Here is a 26,727-nt window from a genome sequence, read left to right on the forward strand (position 1 = left end):
TCAGACCCCGGTCTCCAAATGCGTGGGAATCACTTCATTAGTGAGTCAAAAGGACATAAATGCATATGACGCATTTGTGCGAACATTCGCCCTTCTCGCTCTGTAATGATTGATCAGACTGGGATTTGTTCCCAAAGCATGCTGGGAAGTGTAGTTCTTCATTAGAAGTGGTTTTGTTCCGGTGGAAATAACTTGTTTTGATAAACAGCAAAGGTAAGAGGACATTTCTGCTTGTATTTCTTGAAAGTCAGTTGTTGTTTTGCTCTTATGTTGGGGCTGGATCCGTGAATCTTGGTCGTAGAGTGATAAAAATGGTACCGTTGGAATTTGTAGATTCTCAGCTGTCCAGTCGTGCGCCGTGACGGTTTGTTTCCGCTCCTGCTGTTTGATCCATTGGTGTCTTAATTGTGTTTTGTGAACATAAGAATGGTTTATATGAGCTTTTAGCTGAGTTTCTGACCTTTCTGTGGGTATGCAGCATGTCTGTGTTTGTTAAAGTTAGGCATGGTTTTATGACGCTTTTGTCGCTGCGTCTGAAGCTGCCCCGGTAGCGGGGACATCAGTAAAGAAGACGTTAACGCGATTAAAAAACATAACACGTTAATGATGACTGTAATTAATTAATCACAATTAACGCGATAATTTGACACCCCTAATAAAAATAAGTTTGGTAGCACTAACAGCTCATATCATGTGGCTGAAAAATAACTGGGAGTTAGAAAGGGTGTTTCTCATGCCACGAGACAGGTTCATGGCTCTGAGTATCGCAATTTCGATTTCTATACACATATCGTTACAGCCCTACTCTACTCTATACTACTACTACTATACTCTACTCTAGTCTACACCTACTCTACTCTACATTATACTCTACATTGCACTACATGACTACTATACTCTACACCTACTCTACACTACACTACGCTACTCGACTCTACACTACTCTACTCTACAGTACACTACACGGCTCTAATATACAACTTCTCTATTCTACACGACACTACTCTACTCTACTCTACACTACTCTACACTATTCTACACTACTCCACAGTGTGGAATAGTACATTTTTGATGATAATAATTACCATCTTAATTTAAAAAAAAAAATTATTATCTCGGTGAATAACCGCGCCCGCGGTGTAGGCACCGTGAGCCTTTCCAGCGTCTCCGTCTGCTGAAGTTGCCGCGCAGGCGCACTCTGTAGCCTACAACCTGATGTTCAAACTTTATCGAAGCTGGAATCATGGCCGAAGGAGGAGACGACAGCCCTCAGGACATATACGTATATAAAAACTCACCCATAACATTATAGCGCGGTGCTGGCATCACGTCATCATCTCAGACAACTACAGTGTGTGTCCTGCTCTCTTTTAGCCGCTGAATAATCATCTGTTTGTTGTTTTTGTGACGATGAAGTCTGCTAACACGTTAGCATAAAGATAGCTAGCTTAAAATGCTAACAGTCCACACACCAGCAGTCTCTGTGCTTTCTCTGTCATTGTGAAGACGTTCAGCCACAGACGATTGAGGAGTCTGTGGTCTGCAAGGAGTCCACAGACTGCAAGGAGAACAGTCTGTGGACGTTCAGCCACAGACTGTTCTCCTTGCCTTCCTTTGTCAAACAAAGCTTTGATGATGACTGCTTTGATGACAATCACGCTTTAATTTCGCACTGCACACACACACACACATAAGCACAGGAAAGTTCCAGGCACTCTCTCTCCCCTCTCTCTCTCTCTCTCAGTACGTGCATATATATTAGCCATGTGTATTCTTCGTGATTGTCAGCTGATTGTCTGAAAAAGCAACAAAAGCTCTGGAATGTGAGTTCGCCACACCCAAACTAGGAGTGATTCACAGCGATAAAACAACCTTAATTCAAACACAGTTTATGGTTTTAAGACCCACAATACTGTGTCAATAATGTTAACATGATAGTACAGCTGCAGCGCCCACCGCTAGCATATTAAAAATGCATAGCTTTTAGGACTATCAATGCTTTCTGAACATATTCACACACTTTTTTTAAAAATACCGCGATAATACCAAAAACCGCGATAATTTTGGTCACAATAACCGTGAGGTTCAATTTTCATACCGTGACACCCCTATACTCTACTATACACTACTCTACTCTACACCTACTCTACTCTACTCGACTCTACTCTACTTGCTGGGGTAGGGTGACCACCTCCAGACAGACAATCAGAACAATACTCTTTTTTAAAAAACAAAACAGTGCAATACTCCCTCAGCCCATCTTTTGCAACTTCAGCACAACATTTATCAGACAGGGCTGCAACTCTGCTGAAATGTTAATGTGATGACAACACGTAACACTTGTCCAGTGTCTTGAATCCTGGGTTGCTTACCGTACTGATGCTAACATGTCCTTCGCTACCATAAATGTCACAGCCTCTGTTATCTCTTGATGTCTGCGGGACTTGGTGGGATATGGGACGGCATTGTAAAGAGTGTCTTTAATAGAGGGCTGTGTTGCGGTGGCGCTGACTGATGAGCTTTATCGCCTGATCACAACTTTATGGCTGAACTTTAAGTGACTGAATAAGTTGGTCATTTGCAAACTTTGCAAACAATTTCCTTTTGCTCGACGTCTGTCAAATTGAAGTCAAAATGTTTCCAGTTAACTGATATTGTCCTCCCTTTCTTCTCTACCAAAGGCTGGCTTTCTGCCATGTTTGCAATCTCTCCCCCCTCAAATTATTGATCGACACACATCACACGCTTGCTGCAACTGCACGTAACACAGTGCATTCAAGGTGTTTTTTTAGCAAAGGAATTTACATACACGCTCCGCTGTGCACTGCATTTTTCTACGGTTATAATGTTTTTATGATCATGAGAAGCCAAAATCGAAATCATGACTAAAATTCTCTTCTAACGTCTAGCCCTACTATCCGTGTTTTTATTTTCAATTTGGCCGCGTCGAATGGAAAAGCAGGACAGACAGCCAATTTACGTAAAGTGGGACAAAGGGTAAAATTGCTGTGCATGTTACACTTTTAAGAATGAGAAGAGGCTCAATCTTGGTAAACACGTTTATTTCCTGTAGGAAATATGGAAACAGTTCAGGTCAGGAGCTGTAGCATGTACACTTAACTCGTTCATCACATACTGGCTTCTACTTCTACTAGTGTCAGCTACTGATATCCTCTTATAACTCTTAAACAATTATTATCAATAACAGTACACAAATATACTAAACAGAATGCTACGCTTGGTACTTTACTCACTACTGCTCTCACTGCTGCTTTGAGTTAATACCACTGTTAAATACCCAAATATGTGTTTACTTACCCTTACAGAGACAACAAGGAAGTATTTAGCGAGTGACCTTAGCTTTTTCAATGTCAAATTACCCTTTTAACATAAATGCACAGGTAAGTAATGCATACATTCAAATGACATGAATGAAACACATGACAATAACAAATTACTAATTCCACATTACTCCGAATGAATTACTGAATAATCTTGTCTTGGTACCCACTTACTGTTCCTGAATGTCTCACTGCTTTTGCAGTTTTAAATCCTGTATGAATTATGTTTATGAACATAATACTTACTTATCTAACAAAACTAGCCTTTAACCCACAGTCACTTACTGTGTTAATTTTCAATTACAATTAACGTTTTAAACACTGGCTACCACCAACTCTATTATCAAAACTTTGTGGAATGGTCCTTTAACCAACATGACTGGGGCGACATACACTCAGAATGTGGCGTTAGCATTTACCAGCGATTAGCATTAGCCTAGACTGTTAAACAATAAGCCTGGTTAATACTGTTTCCTATCACATTCACTTGGTTCATCCAGTTTCACACTGCTTGTTCTTACTATTGTCTTAATCACATATATCGCTCAACATGTCTTTCACTCATTACAGCTCACACATAAATGTAGTAGCTTGTGATTAGCGACCGGAGTCATTACTATCTACGTCCGCCTTCTAAAACACCAGAGGCGGCACACATACACCCTCATAACATGGTCAAATTCAATATTGCTTAATGTCACAGTTGTTAACTAAAGCTCTGATAAAATAAACTACTGATGTCTATTACCCAGGTGCTGATTACAACCAGCTTACCTGTAGAAAATATGGATACAGTTCAGGTCAGGAGCTGTAGCATGTACACTTAACTCGTTCATCACGTACTGGCTTCTACTTCTACTAGCATCAGCTACTGATAGCCAGCTTAGAGCGCCATCTGCTGACAAAGCTGAGTTAAGCATGACTAATATCACTCATTAAAAACACATTCATTCAGGATACTTTATATTATAGACAATCAAAACAGTAGTTTACTCATGTTTTCAGACTTCAGCTTCACTCAAAATTTAAGGGGGGGGGGGCAAATAGAAAAACACTTAAAACTTAAAACACACACAGTGCCACATACAGTACAACGTAAATGCGCTGCACATAGATGCGCTGTGAGTGAATGGGTGAATGGAAACTGTAGTGTACAGCAGCTTTGAGTGGCCAGCAAGAGTGGAAAAGAGCTATATACAGTGGTATGCAAAAGTTTGGGAAACCCCATACATTTTTGTGATTTTCCTTCATAAATCATTGGTCGTTTGAATAAGAAATTTCAGTTAAATATATCATATTGGAGAAAAACTTTGATATTTGAGAAGTTCAATAAAGTTTATATGATAACAATGTCCAGGAATAAGTGACAAAGTTGAAGTTGTGCCGGGGCAAACCATCAAACTGAATTGGAGATGTTTTGTAAAGAGGAATGGTCCAAAATACCTTCCGCCAGAATCCAGACTCTAATTTGAAGCTATAGGAAGCATTTGGAGTCTAAACCTATACCTTCCTATAGCTTCCAATTAGAGTCTGGATTCTGACGGAAGGTATTTTGGACCAGAAGAAAGGTATGTTGGACCATTCTACTTTACAAAACATCTCCAGTTCAGTCAGGTTTGATGGTTTCCGAGCATGGACAGTCCGCTTTAAATCACACCACAAATGTTCAATAATATTCAGGTCTGAGGACTGAGATGGTCATTCCAGAACGTTGTATTTGTTCCTCTGCATGAATGCCTTAGTAGATTTTGAGCAGTGTTTAGGGTCATTGTCTTGTTGAAAGATCCAGCCCCGACACAACTTCAACTTTGTCACTGATTCGTGGACATTGTTCTCCAGAATCTGCTGATATTAAGTGGAATCCATGTGACCCTCAACTTTAGCAAGATTCCCAGTCCCTGCACTGGCCACACAGCCCCACAGCATGATGGAACCACCACCAAATTTTACTGTTGGTAGCAAGTGTTTTTCTTGGAATGCTGTGTTCTTTTTCCTCCATGCATAACGCCACTTGTTTTGCCCAAATAACTCTATTTTAGTTTCATCAGTCCACAGCACCTTATTCCAAATGTGCTTTATCATACCTCAAGTGACTCAGTTTGTGGCAGGTGCAGAGAAAAGGCTTTTTCTGCATTACTCTTCCATACAGCATCTCCTTGTGTAAAGTGCGCTGAATAGTTGAACGATGCACAGTGACACCATCTGCAGCAAGATAATGTTTTAGGTCTTTGGAGCTGGTCTGTGGGTTGACTGTGACTGTTCTCACCATCCTTCACCTCTGCTTATCTGAGATTTTTCTTGTTCTGCCACTTCAGGCCTTAACTAGAACTGTTCCTGTGGTCTTCACATTCCTCACAGTTGAAACTGAGAGCTTAAATCTCTGAGATAGCTTTCTGTATCCTTTCCCTAAACCTGATGTTGAACAATCATTGTTTTCAGGTCATTTGAGAGTTGTTTTGAGGCTCCCATGTTGCCACTCTTCAGAGAAGATGCAAAGAGGAGAAACACTTACAATTGACCTCCTTAAATACCCTTTCTCATGATTGGATTCACCTGTGTATGGAGGTCAAGGGTCACTGAGGTTACCAAACCAATTTTGAGTTCCAATAATTAGTGCTAAAGGTATTGAAATCAATAAAATGCACACTTATGCACATGCCTAATTTTTTTTTTTTTTTAAATGCACACTTTCTGTAAATCATATAAACCTTATAACACTACGCAAATATCAGTGTTTGTCTCCTATGATATATTTAACTGAAATTTCTTATCCTAACAACCAATGATTTATAGTAAAATCAAATTTACAAACTTTTGCACATCACTGTAAATACGAAACCATTTACCATCTACACCTAATTTACTCTATTTTACACCTCCTCTCCTCTCTTCTCCCAGATAAGGATGAAGAGAAGTCATGTCTTTCCATGTGAGAATGCAAACAAAATGTGTAAATTATGTGATGTTTGTCCTTCACATCCTGCTATTGTACTGTACATGTCATTGCTCCCTCTTCATGAATCCTCAGTGAAAATATGATTCTGTGTGTGTGAGATAAAGCCTCACCAACCTGTCCTGTTCTTACGTTACAGAAAGCCTACTGTGGCCACTGTAGCGAAAGGATATGGGGGCTGGGCAGGCAGGGCTACAAGTGTATCAACTGCAAACTGCTGGTCCATAAGCGCTGTCACAGACTCATCCCTCAGACCTGCCAAAAGCTTATGGTGAGTATTTCATCTTCATGTTCTTCATGAGCTAGTGAAGTCCTTCAGCATTCAGGCACACCCAGAAATCCAGCTTATGTGTTATCAGCATGTATGAAGAATATATTATTCCCTCAGCAGGAGAGTGCATGAAGTACAGCTGGTCAAAGCAGGTTGATGTGTGACCATAAAATGTGCTGGGTGTCACTCTCACACAGTTATGCTGATTATTATTGAGGGAGAAGGTCATAAAAGAGGATGTGTAAAATACATAACGGAGACTGTTGATGACCATGGTACAAGAGCAGATTTCTCTTCTGATTCTCACGTTTGACCCAACACAAAATACTCTTGTACCAGTCCAGAGATCACCTTGTTCAATCTAAACTGAGTAGATTTTTCTTTCAACATTTCCTGTTTGTCTTTGTGGACTTTACATCTGTAGCGTATCCTCCTTTTCATTCTTCTCATTCTATCAAAATGAGAAAAAGAAACCAAGGTCAGCAGCAGCAAACCATGTAATCAGTTCATTTGACTACAAAGATCTAAACTTCAGTCCTGACTAGAAAATCAATGTCGTCAATGGAAAACCTGCTCTGGTATTGGCTGCTGGCTGTGAGCACTATCTTCACAGATAGATAAGTGAATTTGCAGCTCAATACATGGAGTGACTTATTCCCTTTTTTCACTGAAACCTCCATATCATCACGAGTTCCCCAGAGCAACAACACTTCAGTACATTAGCTGAGATCCACACTAACATGTTTCACCTCAGACTCCGGTGTGACTGTTGTGGAGGATATTTCGTTGGACTTGTATTCAAATGTTTCTCCATGAATTCCTTTACTTCCTTGTCCAGGATCCAGTCATGCCATCACAGGAGCCCCCTTCAGATGACAAGAGTGAAGAAGTGGACCTTCCACCGGACGACACAGAGGACTCTGATGAGAGTAAGTCAGTGAAAGCTTCTCCTTCCTCCTCGTAATAAGGAAGTAGACTGTAGCCATTCATCACGGTCACAACAATGACCCTTTGATTAATCAATCAATCATTTTTTTTTTTTTTGTTCAATAATTAAAACAAGCTTTCTGATTTTTCAGTGTCTTAAATGTGAGTATTTGGGTTTGTGGACAAAACAAGACATTTCGAGAACATCAAATTTTCCAGGTTTAAGAAACACTGATATTTTCTGACATTTTATGGACCAAACAAGTGCTCGATTGATCGATAAAATAATTGTTGATTATTGTGTGATATCTAAAGTATTGAGGTATATCTAAATCACGCATTGAGTGATATATAAAGGACTAATCCTTGAATTTGGAAATGAGTACAGCAATGGGGAGATCTAATATAGATCATTGCTAGTCAACACCAGAATCTCTCTCTCTTAGGAATAGGAGAGATTAGAAAAGATGACTGATCAGTTGAACAACAATATATTTGTTCTGATGCAAATCTGAAGCCTGTGCAGTCAGACTTCTTCAGCTCCACTCTGATCACAAACCCTGGTATAATGTACAGTAGAACAGTATTTCTGATTTTCCTTCAAGTAACACCAGAGGGAGCCGTACCACAGTTTGAGAACCATGGCTCGTATGAAACAACACTATTGTCGCATTCTACACACTGACATTTGTATAAAACCCATAAAGGCAACTTAACTATGATTTGAATATTTTATTTAAAGTCAGTCTTGACTTTACATATCATACGTCCAATTGTTATAATAATAATAATAATAATAATAATAATATGTCATTTATTATTATACTATTACTGCTTATTGAATCTGTGTATATGTACAGTATATCAATTCAAATTGATGTATCATTGCACAGCTTCTGTGGTTCTCCCCTAAACCTAAAGACACTCGTCTCCATGACAACAAGGTCCTTAGTTGTAAAACTTTTGAAATTGATCAAAGAGAAAAATGAACACGTCTATGTGTTTGAAACCTGGACCCTGACGCCTACAACTGCTCTTCACCGTACAGTTTTTCACAGTAATGGCACCAAAAATATACAAATAATAAGGTAAATGTCTTATCATATGGAATTCAACACTAATTCCATATGACACTTTTCAAGAATCAAACAACACTATTATTTTCAAAACAACACTTATCACGATTTAAACGACATTTTTAGCAAAGCAAGCAACACTTTTGCATAAACAGCGGGAGAAATCGTGAGTGTGAGTCAATACATTTAAGAAAATGGAAATGTACTTTTAATCTCATAAATCTGCAACTTTATTTTCTCGTATATTTGACACTTTTGAGCTTGTGAATGTACGACTTCCGGTCCATTGAGCTGCGACTCAAAAACAACAGATAGATTCCTAAGGCCCGCCCACAACTTCTTTTTTGATTGAATTATAATACCCATTATATGGCCCAAACACAAAACAACATTCAAAACATCAAAAAAGTTGCTTCAAACAAAAAAACCTTCACTTCAATCAAAGAAAAACAGTGTTCAAATGCAATGTTTTGAGTCTCAAATATTTGTTTTGCATTCAAACACTTTTTTTCTTTGATTGAAAAGGGTTTATTTGAGTGAAGCAAACCTTTTTTATGAATGAATAATAAAGACACAAATCTACCTCCATACGCTTCAGGGAGCTCAAAGAACAAATGTATTTTCAAACATTAAACTAATATATTTTTGAATGATTAAATCAATATTTTTTTTGCTTCTGAAAAAGTGTTGCTTTCTTCGTGAAAAGTGTTGTTTGAAAATATTGACACAAATCTGATTCCATATTATCACAACCTTTTAAATGAGCAAAAACTAAAAAATGAAATAACTTGTAAGTTCTTCTAACCCATAATTTTTACCAAAACCTCACATTCACTTTTATCACTCATGTAAGTCAAACTCTGTTCTGTTATCTAACCACATGACTGTTCTCTGATGGGATCCCTTACAAACACACTTTTTAATCCTATTATGAGGAGGCCCGATGTGCCTGACTGTTAAAGGACGGCCCCTGATATGAGATGCTGTGGGACCCCTGTGGATTGACCTAGTTTGGCTTTCCTGACATTATTATGTGTATTCTACCTCCCTCTACTGGCCAGAAAAGAGAACAGCAATAAGTGGGGGATACAGTAAGTGCATTAACTGTCTCTAATTCAGTCTCTCTGTCTCTGCTTTTTTCCCCCTGCAGTACCCTTTTTGCCACACAACTGTACAGAGGATAAAACAGAGGACGCAGATTCAGAGGTGAGAAGAAAGCACTGAATTATCTGACAATCCAGATCCAGATATAGGATATATATGGATACTATAAGCAAGGAAATATTTCCCAATTATTTCCCCCCAAAACAGTGTATTTTAAGAAAAACCTGCAGAATTATATACATTAGCAATATACAACTTTCTCAAAGGAGTTGAGAGTCATTGTGGAGACAACCTGCTGCTAACTAGTGGTCAGGGATATTTGCTTTTCTATAGAATTCTAAGAATCAAAACAGATTCAAAAGATTTCATGAAAAATAGTGACCCTGTCGTTGAACAGCTGTCACACTGAGATAATGTTTCTGCGAACAGTGTGTTCATTACATATTCTAGCAAAAGCTACAAATGAGTTTTTGTCAAAAAATAATGTTCACCTGCAGAACATTAAAGGAGTTGTGGATGGCATCGATGGCATCAAGTTGTCCCAGGGTCTGGCTCTGGGACTGGGCGACTTCGACTTGATACGGGTGATCGGGCGTGGCAGCTACGCCAAGGTCCTGCTGGTTCGGCTAAAGAAGAACGAACAGATGTTTGCAATGAAGGTGGTAAAGAAGGAGCTGGTCCATGATGATGAGGTGAGAAACAGTGTGAAACAGGGACATATTCAGACAGAGGAACAGAACGGATTAGGTCACACCAGAGCACGATCAGGCATTAATGGTTATTTATGATACACGTGATGGTATGTGCTTAACAAATGAAGCATAAAAATGCCCCAAATATAACTATTGACCAAGAATGATGAGTTTAAAATAGGAAAGGCTAGAATCTGGACACAATTGCACTGTGCTATTGAGGGTCCAGTGTGTAAATATTGATTTGTGATTCAGAAATACATACGTACATCACAGACTGGAGAGCACAGAGACTGAGAGCTATTTTTGTCATAAGTTCTTTTCCTCTTTTTATTTCTATTCACAGTTGAATTGCATAGAGCAGGGGTTTCAAATTCAATGAGTGTCTAGTCTGGTCAAGAGCGGGCTGGTCCCAAAAGGGGAAAACTTTTCAGTAGCGGGTGGGCAATATGGGCTTAAAATTATAACATGGCATCAATATTCCACCGTGATGTTGCAATAAAGATATTCATGATGGTATTTCACAGAATTTCAAAGTAAAAGTGCTTGTTATTAATATGGAATGATGTATATACCTCAGAATATACATATCAGGCTGTGCCATGTTTTAATTACAGTATAACACGATATTTCAGTAAGTGGTGAGTAATGTAATCGATTGGCGAGTCACATGTGGCCCACGGGCCACCAGTTTAACACTTCATAGAGATATAAACATTGTTGATGCTAGTGGATGGTTCACTTTTGTGGATAAATTGTGCCCACAGAGTCTAATACAATTTCCCAAACACAGTTTTTAAAGATGGCAAACCATCATGATCCATGATTGGGATAATTCTGCAACCTTGTTTAGAGATCCAAACCCAAATCTGTGATTGTGACGCCATGGTCTACTATCATCCTTTTCCCAGCTCTGGCTTCACTCACTCCTCACACTGACATCTGTTTATTATGTCTGGTTTGTGCTGCTAATGTCAGATGACAGGATACATTGATACAACACAACAGGCTTGTCCACTGGTCCAGGACATATGAAAGGGAAACTGCTGGCTTAAATTCATGTGTTTCATGAATTTCAAACACTGTCTGCACATGTTCTTAGACATGGAGGATTGATGCCTTTGGATTACACAGGTTATTTAATGACTTTGACCTTGTATTGCAAATGTGAAGCTGTCACTGATGATCTGAGTGCAGAGCACAAGGACTCCCATGGGCAGGGATCGTGAAATGCTGGACTGTGTCTCAGTGTGATCAGTGATAAATGGTAATTTTTCATAAAACTGGAGAGATGGAGGAAATAGAACAGTGAAGGATGTAAGGGGGGAGTAGGAGTGTAAAGAGTAAAAAAAAATACTGAGTCAGAAACTGGTAGGAGCTTCTGAATGAGGAATGAGGGGTTATAAAAAGAAGTGGGGTTGGATTTTATTCAAACATGGCAGAGGGCTTATGAATTGGAGAAAATGGTTTAGGAGGGAGAAGGAATAAGTGAGTGGGTGACTCACAGGAGATGCTCAATCTGGCTCCAGTGTCTTTTTTTGCTCTGATGAGCTGCCAGATGCACATAATGTGAAGTCTGCGTAATGCTGTTATAGCAGCAAAGACACAGGCGTATAAACAGTACATACATATTATCCACATGTATTATTTATTATTTAATGTAAAGGTCGCTGGCTGCTGTTTCCGTCTTCCCGTTGGCTAAGACACATTTTATCCTGCTTTATTTTATTTGTAACATTGGCAAATATTTGTTATGATACAATACGACATACTTTATTCAAACTCAATTGTATATAACAATGCCTTCACATACACAGTAAAAACAACACATGACAAAATATAACACTCAGAGTGTACAGTGCACACACCCCGTACTCATAAGGAAGATTAAAATACAAGATGACTAAAATAATGATCATAAAGACAACATGAGTCGATTGCACAATCTCTATGGCCCCAAGCGGTGTTATTAAAAAGTCTGACTGAGTTTGGCAGCAATAATTACTTTTATGAATACATTTATTTATATAAAATCAGCAGTTTTGTTGTAGATTAATATGTTGCAATGAGGAATAACAGAGTTTTATCAGGAATGAGCCAATACAATATTCAGTATTGGTATCAGTCCAATACTGAGAAAAAAACACAAAATAAAATCCAATATAATCCAAAAACCATATATATATATAACATCAATGCCTCACTAATCTTGCTTTAAAGAGAATGTAAATGTGAGAAATGTACACGTCTGTCACTCAGCTACGTGGACTTATTTTAAGATAAGATAAGAAGAAACAATACTCAAGACTGTGACTGTGTATTAATACCAATATCACAATTATATTCCAAGTTTTGTTTTTATGTACATATGATCCCAGAGACTGCGTTGCATAAGAAACATGAAGAAATATTATGCCATGTTTCATTTTTCTAATGCTATTGTCACACCAATTAATACTTGAATTTATATACTACTTTAAATACTGAATTTTGCATACACCTGTCTTCCTGTCAGGAGCTACTCTCTTAAATTGTACATATTAGCACTTTATTTTTTTCATTTGGTGTGATCTTGCATTTTGCATGTTCTGTATTGGGTTTTCATTATGACGTGTCCTTTGCCTAGCTGCAATCGAATTTCCCCCAAGTGGGAAAATAAGAGGTTGTGGGGTTGAGAATTCTAAACTTATAGTTCTAAACTTAGAGTTCATGAGATGGATATTCTAAAATGTATGTTTCTCTTGATTTCAATAATTGCTTTTCTTTGTGTCCTTAAGTTAAAAACAGTTAAAATTTTTTACATGATAGAGATAGGAGAAGTATATTGGTGAATTCTGGTGTCTATGCCTTGATGTAATGCCACTAGATGGCATTATTGCTAAAAAAAAATCACACTGCAGTCTCGCAGGCTGGTGTAAGCTAAACTTGAATCAACGACCAGCTGCATCTTTCAAACACACCCAGGAGGACGATGCACATCACGCCTCCACTTTCCTCATCATCTTTTAATTTGTTTTTGTTTTTGTTTGTTGGGTTTTTTTTTCCCACACACTTTATGTTTTTTAATCCAAGACACAAATTCTGTGACAGCTGTGAACAAAACAAATTTGATTCCATAACAAATGTGCCCCTAATAAAAACTGAATTAAGGAAATCGGCACGTTCCACCACTGTTTTTAAATCGAATATTCCATTTTTATTTTATTTATTCATGGCTACGTTCGTGTTCTGTCATTTAATAATTAATCCTTGCTGTGGTCTCGTAGCGCACATCAAAGGAAGCTCAGAGCTTTTCCACAGATTCACTTCAAACCACTGAAGGAGCAGAGATGACCAACAGGAGATGTGTTGTGATGGCGTGTTCTGTACAATTCTCAGTTCCTCTCGTGGTAATGAGTCCAGTTGAAGGAATTTGGTACCGTGTGCACAGTATGGCGTCCCTCTTGTGGTGTTATGAATTAACAATGTGGTATTAGAGGCACAGCAGGAGGAGCTTGATATTTTACACTAGCTGTGTTGTAGCCCACATTAACATTAACTATTATCAACTTAATGACACTTTGGATTTGTATAAATGTCCTCGCCTGAGGCTGGACACTGACTCCTCACTGCAGGAGCTGGTTTGAGCGGTTACAACCACAGAGAATGTTTTTTTTACTGACGAGTGCTCTCCAGACTAACTGCTCTTAACCCTGTAAAGCCCCAACCATTAAATAATTGACAGAAAATTCCAATTCTTTGAAACTGGAGCATTCATTGGTCTTCTGATCAAACAAATGTTTTATTTTTTCAAATATCAATTTCCATATAGGAGTTTAAATTTGTATCATATTTGATACAGCAGGTCGCAATGCTCAAAGATTATTTTTTTCTTGAACAAAAAATACACAAAAATAATGCAGCAATGGAACTTCCCATAATTGTATACATCAGGTTTTATACAACGTTTAGCATTATAGGGTTAACAGCTGTCGTCTCTGTGTGAAAAACAGTCTATTGATCAGACAAAATTGATTGGCATGATTGATTGATTCTCTCTCTCTCCCTCTTGCTCTTGGAGGTCTGAGTGCTGAGAGTGATTGCGTTACTGGAGTTTTTTCAGTGGTGTGAGTGAGTTTTTCTTACTTACTTTTCTTTTTTCTTCTATCTATGTGTTTATAGTTTATAGTTTGTCTTTATTTTGAGGTGTTTTTTGTCGTGTTTGGTGTTTTCTGGTGGTGGTTTTTTGATCGGTTTGGTGAAGCAGCATTTGTTTGGCAAGATGCCGGTCGCGGTGGCTGCTGCCGCAGAGTTTGAACGGCTGACTCGTCGCCATGCCATCAAACTCATCCCGGCTGTGCTCGGTGGAGGAGGCGGGTTTGGCAGTAGGAGAGGTGGTGGGGTACGGCAGCGTTAAGTCTGCCTCCCGCATGAACGGAGTGATTGCTATCTTCTTCGATAGCACTGACAAGGTGGGGAAAGTCGTGGAGAGCGGTGTCGTGTTACGCGACACCTTCACTCCGTTCTCCCACTCGTCCGTCCTGCCACTAAGATAACGATCTCCAATGCTCCACCGTTCATTAAGAACGATGTGTTGGCTAAAGAGCTGTCTCGTTATGGTCAACTTGTCTCTCCCATAAAAATTGTGTCTTTGGGCTTTAAATTTCCGCAGCACATCGTGTGTCACCGGAGACAGATGTACATGATCCTCAAAGACACAACATGTGATCTCAAGCTGTCATTTTCCTTTAAAATTTAAGGGATCACTCACGTGGTCTTCACCTCGTCGGAGACCATGAAATGTTTTGGTTGTGGTGCGGAAGGCCATTTGGGCTGCCGGTGGTGGCTGAGTCGCCGCCAGCGGTGGCTCTGGTGGTTGCCCCGATGCCAGGGGGTGTTGCAGTGGCCTCGACCTTTGAGACTGGTGAGCCTATGGGGCTAGCGATGGGCTCCATGGGCCCCTCATGCTCGAAAATCAATACTGTGAAACAACCCGAAAGAGTTAAAGAAAAAATTATTCCAAATGAACCAAGTTGTTTAAGCGATAATAGTGATGAGGAAACCATGTTTGTTGATTTGATAAATGAGGACTTTTCTGATGATGAAATGAAAATCTCTCAAAAGAGAAAAAAAACAAGACTCTCAGAAATCAAACACAAAAACAAGAAAACTGTTGAAAAAGTCAAAAACTGCAACAGAAACAGAGAGTAACTTGTCTCACTCAGGATGGGCCTCCACAGAATCTCTACTCTCCTGAGGAGATTAAAAAGTTTTTAGAAAAAATCAAAGGGACCAGACTTCCTGCTGTAGAGGACTACTTTGATAACCTCAGACTGTCCATTCAGTCAGCTCATCCTCTCACCAGGAAGTCTGGAAAGACTGATAATGTCCTCTCAGACAAAGAAATCTATCGCCTGAAAACTGTCATTAATAGAGTGAAAGCGAAGTCATCGCAAATGAAGAAGATATTTAATAATTTATGCTTTTATTTACTGACATGTTTTATCACTAGGGCTGTAACTATATGCCTATGGAATATGAAATCACGATACTCAGAGACACTGTGTCGTGGCTGAGAAAACAGAATCGCGAAACGCCCTTTCTAACTCCCATTTATTTTTCCAGTCAGCCACATGATATGAGCTGTTAGTGCTACCAAACTTTTCAAATTACTATTATTTTTATTAGGGGTGTCAAATTATCGCGTTAATTGTGATTAATTAATTACAGTCATCATCAATCTCTTCTTTACTGTTGTCCCCAGTCCCAGGGCAGCGTCAGACGCAGTGACAAAAGCGTCATAAAACCATGTCTAACTTTAACAAACACAGACATGCTGCATACCCACAGAAAGGTCAGAAACTCAGCTAAAAGCTCATATAAACCATACTTATGTTCACCAAACACAGTTAAAACGCCGATGGATCAAACCTTTACAGCGCACATGTTTAAAAGTGGCACCGGAGCGTCAGCGTGATTATGTAAACAGTGGAGAATTCACAGATTCTAACGGTACCATTTTTATCACTCTACGAACAAGATTCACGGATCCAGCCCCAAAATAACAACTGACTTTCAAGAAATACAAGTGGAGATGTTTTTACCTTTGCTATTTATCAAAACAAGTTATTTCCACCGGAACAAAACTGCTTCGCATGAAGAACTACACTTCCCAGCTTGCTTTGGGGACAAATCCCAGTCTGATTGATAATTTACTTTGTATTTTTCAACAGTATTATTATTTTTTTATTTTTTTATTTGTTATTTGTTACAGAAAAGAGAGCAATCTTTGGTTATTTATTTATTTATGTTAAAATCTGTTCACAGTTTTCCAAAATATTTGTTATCAAATGTTACATTAAGTTGTTTTATAAGTAAATGTTGTTTATATTTAAAAAAATTGTGGAATGTATCGAACAGTGGGTCAAAAATCATGATACAAATCAAATCGTGAGTTTGTGTATCGTTACAGCCCTATTTACCACTGCTGTTTTCTTTTTTAATTTCTCTCCTCCAATGTGTGATTTTAATATCAGCATTTTAAATTTAAATGGAGCCAGAGCTGCTTTTAAAAGAGCTGCTCTTTTTAAACTAATGGAGACAGAAAATAGACGTGATGTTTTTACAGGAAACCCACAGCACAGCTGAAATAGAGAGTGATTGGAGGATGGCTTTTAATGGGCAGGTCAGGCAGCTTAGGAAGCTAAGCTAAGCTTGTTTGGAGTGTTGTAGAAGAAACCTGGAAACTAGCTGGGTTCACGGGCTACATTTCAAGCAGGAAGACGTCACTGAGAGGTAAGACTGACGCTAATACTCCACTATTTCTGCTCATAGTAAACGATATGATATAGTTGTCGGCAGTAAAGCGACAACGTTGTCAAAGTAACGTTTGATAAACAATCTGTTAGCAAAGTAAAGTCACCTTGCGTTCGCTGGAGAACAATGTCAGTGTTATTCAAATGTTTTAATGTTATTGATGTTTGTTCAAGACGTCACAGACAATGTTGTCATTTTCATCTAATGTTAGTCATAGCCTATATAGACCACATTAGAATGTTCACAGCTCACTCAGTTGACATTTTTTTCTGAAAGTTTTGTTTTCCTGGAAAAAAGTAAAATCTTCTTTCATATTTTATGTGTAATTGTATTCCTTGTCCTTTACAGTTGAAACATGGTTTAATCAAGTCTTGGGGAAAATCTTCACATCATCTGCTCCTCTTCACCACTGTGATTCCTCCAGCTGTCCCACATCAGATTCTGACACCGCTCTACACGTTTCATTATTTATTTTTTGTTTGCATATTGTGTTAGACATGCTTTTAGATTTGGCTCCTTGTTTATTTTTATTTGTACTCTTGAATATGATGGTAAAACATTTTCCTTTTTGAATAATAAAGTTGTTTTTTTTCACCTTACACTGTATGCATAATTATGTACACAGTTCAACAGTAGTGGTAGGTAGTTGGTGGAAGGAGGCTGAATAGTTACTGATTTTGTTATATTACTATACTACATAAGTTAGATTACACAATAAAAATGGTGCAGTTGTAGCCAGTAAACAAAGTAGCTCTAATTCTGAAGTGTTTATCAACCATTTTCTCCAAATGAAATCACTTTTTATCTAATAATACGCTAATTATTATCATTGTCATTTTCACACAGAAAAACAAACCGAAATGACTGCAGTGGATGATCTCACGGTCATCATGCCTGCATGCAATTACTATCTGATGAGCAGGAGAAAGTATTGTCAACAACAGCAATCCGGCAGTTGCCCGAACCGTAGTAAAGGAACGCTAACTCCTTAGCTTGGGTTAGCTCGTTCGGCAACAACACAACAACTGCGGGACACCGACTGCGTTAAACATGGCACTTTATTTCAGTACTGCAGGGTGATGCAGAGCCTCTCTGGGTACAATGAGACTCTCTCATAAAGGGGAGAACATAACCAAACAACAGTATGAAGCGTGACAGTGTCTCGCTGCGGCCCTTCAACATAAACCACAACACGGCACACACACTTTCTGTTTTACTCACTGACGTCGCACGCACGCACGCACACACGCACACACATAGTTGGTTAGCTTAGCTTAGCCTCCAACAGTATCTGGTGAGGACGCGAAACGATAACGTGAGCACGCGAAAGTATCTGGTGAGCATGCAAAAGTATCTGGTGAGCGTGCGAAAGGTTTCTTTTTTTCTCTCTCTCCATGTCCCTTTAGGGGCTCCGTACTTCCTCCTACAATGACACAAAATGACAAATTTTGCGTCATTGTTGGAGGAAGTGTAAGAGGTAAATACGGACTTCTCCCGTCTCAGGGGAGAATGAGAGAGTTCAAAAGTATGACTGGGTTTCTAACAATGCAAAGCTTAATGCAAATAGGTGGAGTGCTCCTTTAAGTCATATGTCCAGTCTGAGTGGAGGGGTGAGGATTTTATTCGCCAAAAGTTGTTTACCAGTTTCTTGTCTGACTGAGGAGATAATTCCAGGTTAAAACACCTGGAATTATTTTGAAAGTCAAACCTCAGTTCGAAAATGTAAAGCTTGTGTTTTTAAATGTCTACGCTCCCACCAATGGAGTGGATAGGGTAGTATTTTTAAATGTTTTAAGTGATACTGTAGAGCTTGTGGTACAAATGATTTTATGTTTTTAAGGGGGGATTTTAACTGTACAGTTGATCCAACCTTAGACTGGAATCATCCTGAACCACATCCTGCATCATCCCACAGCATCAGACAGCTGATAGAAGAACACAAGCTGTCTGACCTGTGGAGGGGTTTCATCAGTAATCACAGACAGTACACCTGGAGTCACACAAGGGGTAATCTTTTATCTCTGGCCAGACTGGACCATTTTTATTGTTTTAAAGCGGAACTAGACCGGAAGTTCCTATTATCGCTGTTTTTTTTGGTGTGTATCTGCGTCATTACCTTGTTTATGAAGCCTGACGGTTCGAAACAAACAGTTCAGCCATTGCTGAGAATGTTGTGTTTTATTGTAATCTCGGGGCTCAACGAGATCACTGAAAATCCTGTAATAGTTACGTAAGCAGCGGTTCTCCTGAACAGCCGATCGTCCTGCTCCGGGCGGTAGTCCGGGCACATCCGGTTGCGTACATTGAACCGCAGAAGAAGAATAACGTCCGTTGTGGAGGTGTTTCACGAGCGACAGTGTCTTCTGACTCTGGGTCTGACTCCGGTTTAAAGTCATAAATGGGACTGCGGCGGGGAGTCGTGACGAAGCTATTTTTAAACACTGTTCTGAGAAAGGATGTGCTGGATAGTACTGGCCAATCACAAGACTCTGTCTTCTGGGGGTGAAAGTTCACTCTGAAACATCGCGGCTGAAAAACACTGTCAGAAAAGAGGATTTCTATCGGCTAGTTTACAGCAACGAGGAGGTTTTTGACCATAAAAACAAGTTAATATATGTAAGTAGACCTCCATAACTATATGTGCAACAGGACCACTCTATGTGACCTTTAAATACCATTTTAATATTTTTAAAAAGGTGTTTTATTCAGCCTGTGGGTTTTACTGTTCACTGTCTTGTCTCCTCCGTTTTTATTATAAATGTTCGTTTAAAGAACACAAACCTTTTAAGAAACCAAGCTTTTAGAACGGCTTTCACATTTTTTTGGGGGAATCCCACAGCGAGAGCAGGCCTGCCTTTAAACAGTGGTGGGACTTTGGTAAGACCCAGACAAAACAGCTCTGCCAGCAGTTCACTCGGGGTGTCACTACAGACTAAACCCGGTCCATGAAAGATCTGGAGACGCAGGTGGTGGAGCTGCAGTCTCTCACAGACTCTACAACAAATTGAGGGCTTTTAGACTCCCTCAAGTCAAAAAAGTCGGCCATAGCCAACCTGCTAGGCATTTCAGCACAGGGAGCTCTGGTCAGGTCTAGGTTCATGAACATGGACGGGTAGCGGCTCCCAAGTCTCAGACTTTTCTGAGATCAGGAAGTATGCTGCCAGGTTTACAAAAACCTTTTTAAGAGTGAGTTAGCAGCAGAGGTAACACTGCAGGTGCTCTACACTGCCACCATGACCCTACAGAGCAGCAGAGCTCCGGGCATGGACGGCCTTCCTGCTGATTTCTTTCTTGCTTTGAAGTCTTTCTGGTCTATACTAGGACCAGATCTGTTAGAGGTGGTTAATGAAAGCCTGAAGACCGGAAAACTGCCTCTGAGCTGCAGTAGGGCTGCAATAACCCTGCTGCCAAAAAAGGGAGACCTGCAAGAACTAAAAAACTGGAGGCTGGTCTCATTACTGTGCACAGATTATAAGATCCTGTCCAAAGCTCTGGCCCTTAGACTGCGGGAGGTGATGGCGTCCATCGTCCACCCTAACCAGACTTACTGTGTGCCTGGCAGGCTCATCAGGAACAACGTCACTTTAATTCGAGACGTTTTGGAGCTCTCCAGTTCATTGGGTATAGAGATTGGTCTGATTTCAATGGACCATGAAAAGGCTTTCTCAACCCTGGTTTCATAGCCATGGTCCTGGTTCTCTATAGTGACATTGCGAGCATTCTGAAAATTAATGGCGGGCTGAGTGCACCATTTGAGATCCAGAGAGGGGTAAGGCAGGGCTGCTCTCTCTGGATGTTATATTCAGCAGCCATCGAGCCTCTGCTCCACAAACTAAGAGCTAAACTTACAGGTGTGTGCTTCCCCCCTTTTAAACTTTCTGGTTATGTAGACTATCTCGTTGTTCTAATTAATTCACAACAAGATATTGACATTTTAACTGACACTGTGAAAGACTTTGGTTTTATTTCATCTGCTAGAGTGAACTGTGAGAAAAGCGAGGCTCTGATGGCAGGAGGGGAGCTGGGGGTTTTAAAGGCCTGGGTCATGATTTTAATTTGTTTTTAATGAATATACCGAACATGAGCACATCTCCTCTGACTGCTTTTTACAAAAGTGTTTTTTGAGTGTGGAACCTGCTGAGGAAAGAGAGGAGAGAGCAGGCGTAGAGGACCCGTCTGGACCTTCCCAGGTGGGCAGGTCAGAGTCTGGCCACGAGACTGCAGACTGCGAGGGTCGTCACTCTGGGGCAGGTGGTGGCGCTGACTGGACCCCGGATGGATGACCCCTCTGAACTCACTGCCCGGCTCAGACTGATGTCAGTGAGGGTCACATAGAAGCTCCTAGAACACTGGAGACAGAAATTCACAGGACACGACCGCCTGCTTTTAGACTCCTCTTTTAATCAAACCGTGACAGATGACGACTTCTATTTCCTGCCATTTTCCTGGCACCGGATTTTAAAGACTGCTCAGGGATTTTATTGGCTTATACACGCCTCGTACCACTGGATGGCACCACCGGAAAAACATTCTAACTGGAAAACTGGACGTGTTTTTACAAACCGTTTTTACCAGATGTGGAGAGGTTTTTACCAAGCAGCTTTTTATTCTGGGTTTTAAATACACACGCCAGCACAAGAACAAATGCCAGCATTTAAACTTTGTTTTAGGGCAGGCCAAAATGGTGGTGTATTTTAGCCGAGGGGAGAAAGGTGGAGGATGGTTTTATTGTCACTGTGACTGAATATGATGAAGTCCAGACTCCTCGTTGATTTTAATTATTACAAAGCAGCAGTAGATCTGAACTCTTTCCAGCAGGTTTGGTGTTTTAATCAGACGTTGTGTTCTGTGGAAAACCACACACTGCAGTTTGGAGATGTGCTTATGTGATTCAAGTGTTTATTTATCTATTTATTTATTTATTTATTTTACTTACTCTAAAGAGTAAGACTGATGTGTGAATACATTCAGAGGATTTTTTGAAAAAGAAAAAAAAATAGAAAAATAAAGTTGATTCAAAAGTCAAAATCAAAAAATCTCTCTCTCTCTCTCCCCTCCAGGACATCGACTGGGTGCAGACAGAAAAGCATGTGTTTGAGCAGGCGTCCAACAATCCATTCCTAGTCGGCCTCCAATCCTGTTTCCAGACAGAAAGTCGGTAAGAACAGGATGAAGCTGACACTTGGATTTTTAATGGCGTAACCTTAAAAATGTTATTGCCATCAACAGATCTCATACAAAAAAATTCACAGTGTTTTCAAACTCTCAAAACTCAGACCTGATTTCTCACAGATACTCTGTTTTACAGTGTCACTGATAAACTAAATGGATTGCCTCGTCCTGCTCTTATTTCCAGGTTATTCTTGGTAATTGAATATGTGAACGGCGGTGACTTGATGTTTCATATGCAACGACAAAGGAAGCTCCCAGAAGAACATGCGAGGTAAACATCCAGGTGTTAAAAGTGTCTGTTCACATGTGTTGGTTAAAAGGTCCCAGTCTGGAATTCAGGTGTGTCTACATACAGTATAGACACAATCTGTACCTGCATGGTTAAGTCTTGTGTTTAAATACACAAGTAGATGTGATGTTTTCAAATGTATGGACTGCAACTAATGATTACTTTCATTATGGATTGATATGTCAATTAGAGCTGAAACAATTACTTGATTAAACGATTATTTATCGATTACTAAATGTTGATGATCGATTAATCGGTTTGAAGCTTTTTTCATGATTAATGTTTCTTTGCTCCAGATGTTTTTTTTTTGTTTGTTTTAACATTTTCTGACTTTTTATTTACCAACCAATTACTTGATTAATCATGAAAATGATTGACAGATTAATCAATTATGAAAATAATTGTTAGTTGCAGATCTAATGTCAATTGGTTCCTCATTTAATTGATGAGTTGAAATAGTTGGCAATTAGAGATTGATTAGTAGTCACAGCCCTAATCAGGATCAAATGGAGACCCAGCAGTGAAGCCTCCAGCAGTAAGCTGCTGCATGACCAGAGCACGACACACGGAGCAAGTGAAATTATAACTGGATTTGGTTAAGATGAGGGCACAGTCGGCTCAGCTGGCTACACAATTTTTAGGCTGGATGATCCAGAAGGTTCCTTTGTAGTTCACATCATGTTTGTATGTTGTTGTTTTTTAGAGTTAGAACAAAAAAAATGACGGGGCGTGAGCAGCTGTCTAACCCTGGATTTCCAATGGACGAGTTACAGCTGCGGAACGTCAGCGGCGCGGTCACTGTTGCAAATCACTTCCATTCGCATCAATGAGAGCATTTCCACCAGACGCGCTGCAGCACGTCTCTGCAGCGTCCCAGAAGCGGCTCGCCGCACCGCAGCGCTATCGATAGGTAGCAGTTCTATTATTGCCGTTGCGGCTGCTGAACCGCGTAAATTCCAACAGAGCAGATCGCACCAGACAGGAAGTCTGATACAGAATCAAAGTAAAACACTTCCGCCCCCCTTTCAAAATAAAACACGCAGGTCATATAGCCTATCACAACTTCACATCAACATTACGTCGTGACCGGTGCTGCCAGGTCAACAGTCAATTAATCAGAGCGTCTCAGAGAGTCATAATGTACGACGAGAGACTGATTGTTGAAGTGGAGAAACATAAAATGATGACCAAGATGGCGGCGCGTGTGCATCGCGAGGCCCAGCGTCTCTCCCAGTTTTGCAATTTTTCAGTGATTTTTTTGGTAATTTCAGGTCTGTTTGTACGGAACAGTCTCACTTTAACATCCTACATGGATCTTGGTTTAAATCTCCCCCACGACACTACCACCAATCTTCAACTCATTCCTGAGATCTCCAGAGCAGCCAAAGCTACGCACTCTACCCGGCCGGGCGGAAGTGATCGCAGGCAGCGTCGGGAGCGTGAACAAAGGCGGGGGAAGCGCGGAGGCATACGACCTAAGCTAATGCTAACACCACACCAGCTCGCTTTACCCAGCATCTTCCTCGCTAATGTGCAGTCCTTGGTGAACAAAATGGACGAGTTACGACTACACATCACCCAAAGCAAGAGACTCATGGACAGTAACGTCATGATTTTCACATTCACAACAGAGTACCGGACAATGCCATCACGTTGGCCGGCCGACACACACATCGAGCAGACAGGACAGCAGCTGAGTCCGGTAAGACCAGAGGAGGAGGACTGTGCATTTATATTAACACATCTTGGTGTACAGACTCTATCGTTGTTCAGAGACACTGCTCAGAAAACTTGGAGTTTCACATGGTTAAGTGTAGGCCTTTCTATCAGCCCAGAGAGCTCAGCTCCACCATTGTAACTGCAGCCTTCATCCCCCCTGATGCTGATGCCAAAGCTGCTATGAGTGAACTTTACACAGCCATCAGTAAACAACAGAATGCTCACCCGGAGGCTGCATTTATAGTTGCTGGTGATTTTAACCACTCAAACTTAAAGACAGTGCTCCCTAAATTCCACCAGTATGTTTCCTGCAACACAAGAGGAAACAAAACCTTGGATCACGTCTATTCAAACATCTCAGGAGCCTACACCACAACCCCCCTCCCCGGACTACGACCGGACCCCCTGCAGATGACCAGCCCCTCACACTCACTTCCACAGACGTCCATGCTGAACTGAGCCACATCAACACCCGAAGGCTGTTGGCCCAGATGGCACCCCCGGGCGTGTGCTTAAGGCATGTGCAGAACAACTCACAGGTGTTTTTACGGACATATTTAACCTGTCCCTCGCCCAAGCAGCTGTACCAGCATGCCTAAAAGCCACCTCCATCGTCCCAGTGCCGAAACACTCCAGACCCACGTGCCTGAATGACTATCGCCCTGTAGCACTCACACCCATTATTATGAAGAGTGACTGGTCCTGGCGCACATGAAGAACTGCCTCCCACCCACATTGGACCCTTACCAATTTGCCTACCGCAGCAATAGGAGCACCGAAGATGCAGTCTCCACCGTGCTGCACTCTGTGCTCACACATCTAGACAACAATAACACCTACGCCAGAATGTTGTTTGTTGATTTCAGCTCAGCTTTCAACACTGTCATCCCCTCCAAGTTAAATACCAAACTTGGAGACCTGGGCTTCATCACCTCCCTCCGCCACTGGATTACAGACTTTCTCACCAATAGACCTCAGTTTGTTAGGTCAGGACACTCCTGCTCCAGCACCATCACACTCAACACAGGCGTACCACAGGGCTGTGTGCTGAGCCCATTCCTCTACTCCCTCTTCACCCACGACTGCAGACCTGTACATGGATCCAACACCATCGTCAAGTTTGCGGACGACACAACAGTGCTTGGCCTCATCAGTAACAACGATGAGACAGCCTACAGGGAGGAAGTGAAACATCTGGCCGATTGGTGCGCTGACAATAATCTGCTCCTTAACACCAGCAAAACAAAGGAGCTAATTGTGGACTTCAGAAGAGAAAGAAGAATCACGCACAATCCCATTCATATCAACGGAATGGCTGTTGAATGTGTTTCCAGCTTTAAATTCCTGGGGACCCACATCACAGAGGACCTCTCCTGGTCCACCAACACCTCCAGTCTTGTCAAAAAGGCTCATCAATGCCTCTTTTTCCTGAGGATCCTGAAGCGTCACCACCTGTCCTCAGACGTTCTGAGGAACTTCTAAACCTCACAGCACATTATAAGGACTCCACTTCCTGCCATTGAGGATGTTCAGAGGAAACACTGTCTGCGTCGCGCTCGCAACATCCTCAAAGACTCCTCCCACCCTGCCCATAGACTGTTTGTCCCCTTGCCCTCGGGCAGACGCCTCAGAAGCCTCCGGACCAGAACCAGCAGAATGAGGAACAGCTTTTTCCCCAGAGCTGTCTGCCTTCTCAACTCTGCCAAACAATCTCTGAACTCTGCCTCCCTTCCGATATCTACCCCCCACTGACCCCCCTGCACAACACCTCACACTAGTTACCCCCGAAGCCCACCGAAGAATGTTTACTCTCGTTTGTATATTTATTATTAAAATAAGCTACCTACCTGTAAAATATTCTATTAATCTGTAAAATATTCTGTTAATCTGTAAAATATTTTGTATATATATAAGCATTTATCCATATGTCCATAACATCCATAACATATTCACTGCACCTTACCGCTATCTGTATATAACAATCTGTACAATATATTTATATTTATACCGCTCATTTATATTCCTATTCATATTGCCTCTATATTTATAATATTCTTGCACTTTCTGCTTGTTGCACTTCTGGTGAGATACAAAACCTCATTTTGTTACCTAAAACTTGTGTTTGAGTAATGACAATAAACTACAAGGTGGCAGCAGCAGCAGGCATTTGGTCACTTCGCTGCTGCTCTTCACAGCTCAACCTGCTAAAATTTCTTTTTTGTTATATGGAGCAAAGAAAATATTTACATTTACGTAGCTGAAAAAATCCGAAAGGTTGTTTTAGTTCCTTAAAAACGGTTAATCAATTATTTCAAAATAGCTGACCATTGCTTAGTAATGGCTTGATTGTCATTTCATAATGTCAGCGCTACTCTCGTTTTCTTGGAG

The 26,727-nt window shown here is 40.6% G+C and overlaps 1 protein-coding gene across 1 annotated transcript in view; it reads left to right on the forward strand.

The window, feature by feature from the left end:
* prkcz (protein kinase C, zeta) overlaps positions 1–26,727 on the forward strand; it is a gene marked incomplete at both ends in the record, with an annotated part of 236,578 nt that overhangs the window by 138,388 nt on the left and 71,463 nt on the right. Inside the window, 6 exons of the mRNA XM_083891163.1 lie at positions 6,434–6,565; positions 7,404–7,494; positions 9,719–9,774; positions 10,170–10,364; positions 22,220–22,317; positions 22,516–22,602. Of these exons, the coding sequence (XP_083747289.1) occupies positions 6,434–6,565; positions 7,404–7,494; positions 9,719–9,774; positions 10,170–10,364; positions 22,220–22,317; positions 22,516–22,602 (659 nt within the window). The remainder of the gene's footprint in view (positions 1–6,433; positions 6,566–7,403; positions 7,495–9,718; positions 9,775–10,169; positions 10,365–22,219; positions 22,318–22,515; positions 22,603–26,727) is intronic.

Source organism: Microchirus variegatus (genome assembly GCF_963457635.1).
Source record: "Microchirus variegatus genome assembly, chromosome: 6".
In the NCBI taxonomy this organism is placed as follows: Eukaryota; Metazoa; Chordata; class Actinopteri; order Pleuronectiformes; family Soleidae; genus Microchirus; species Microchirus variegatus.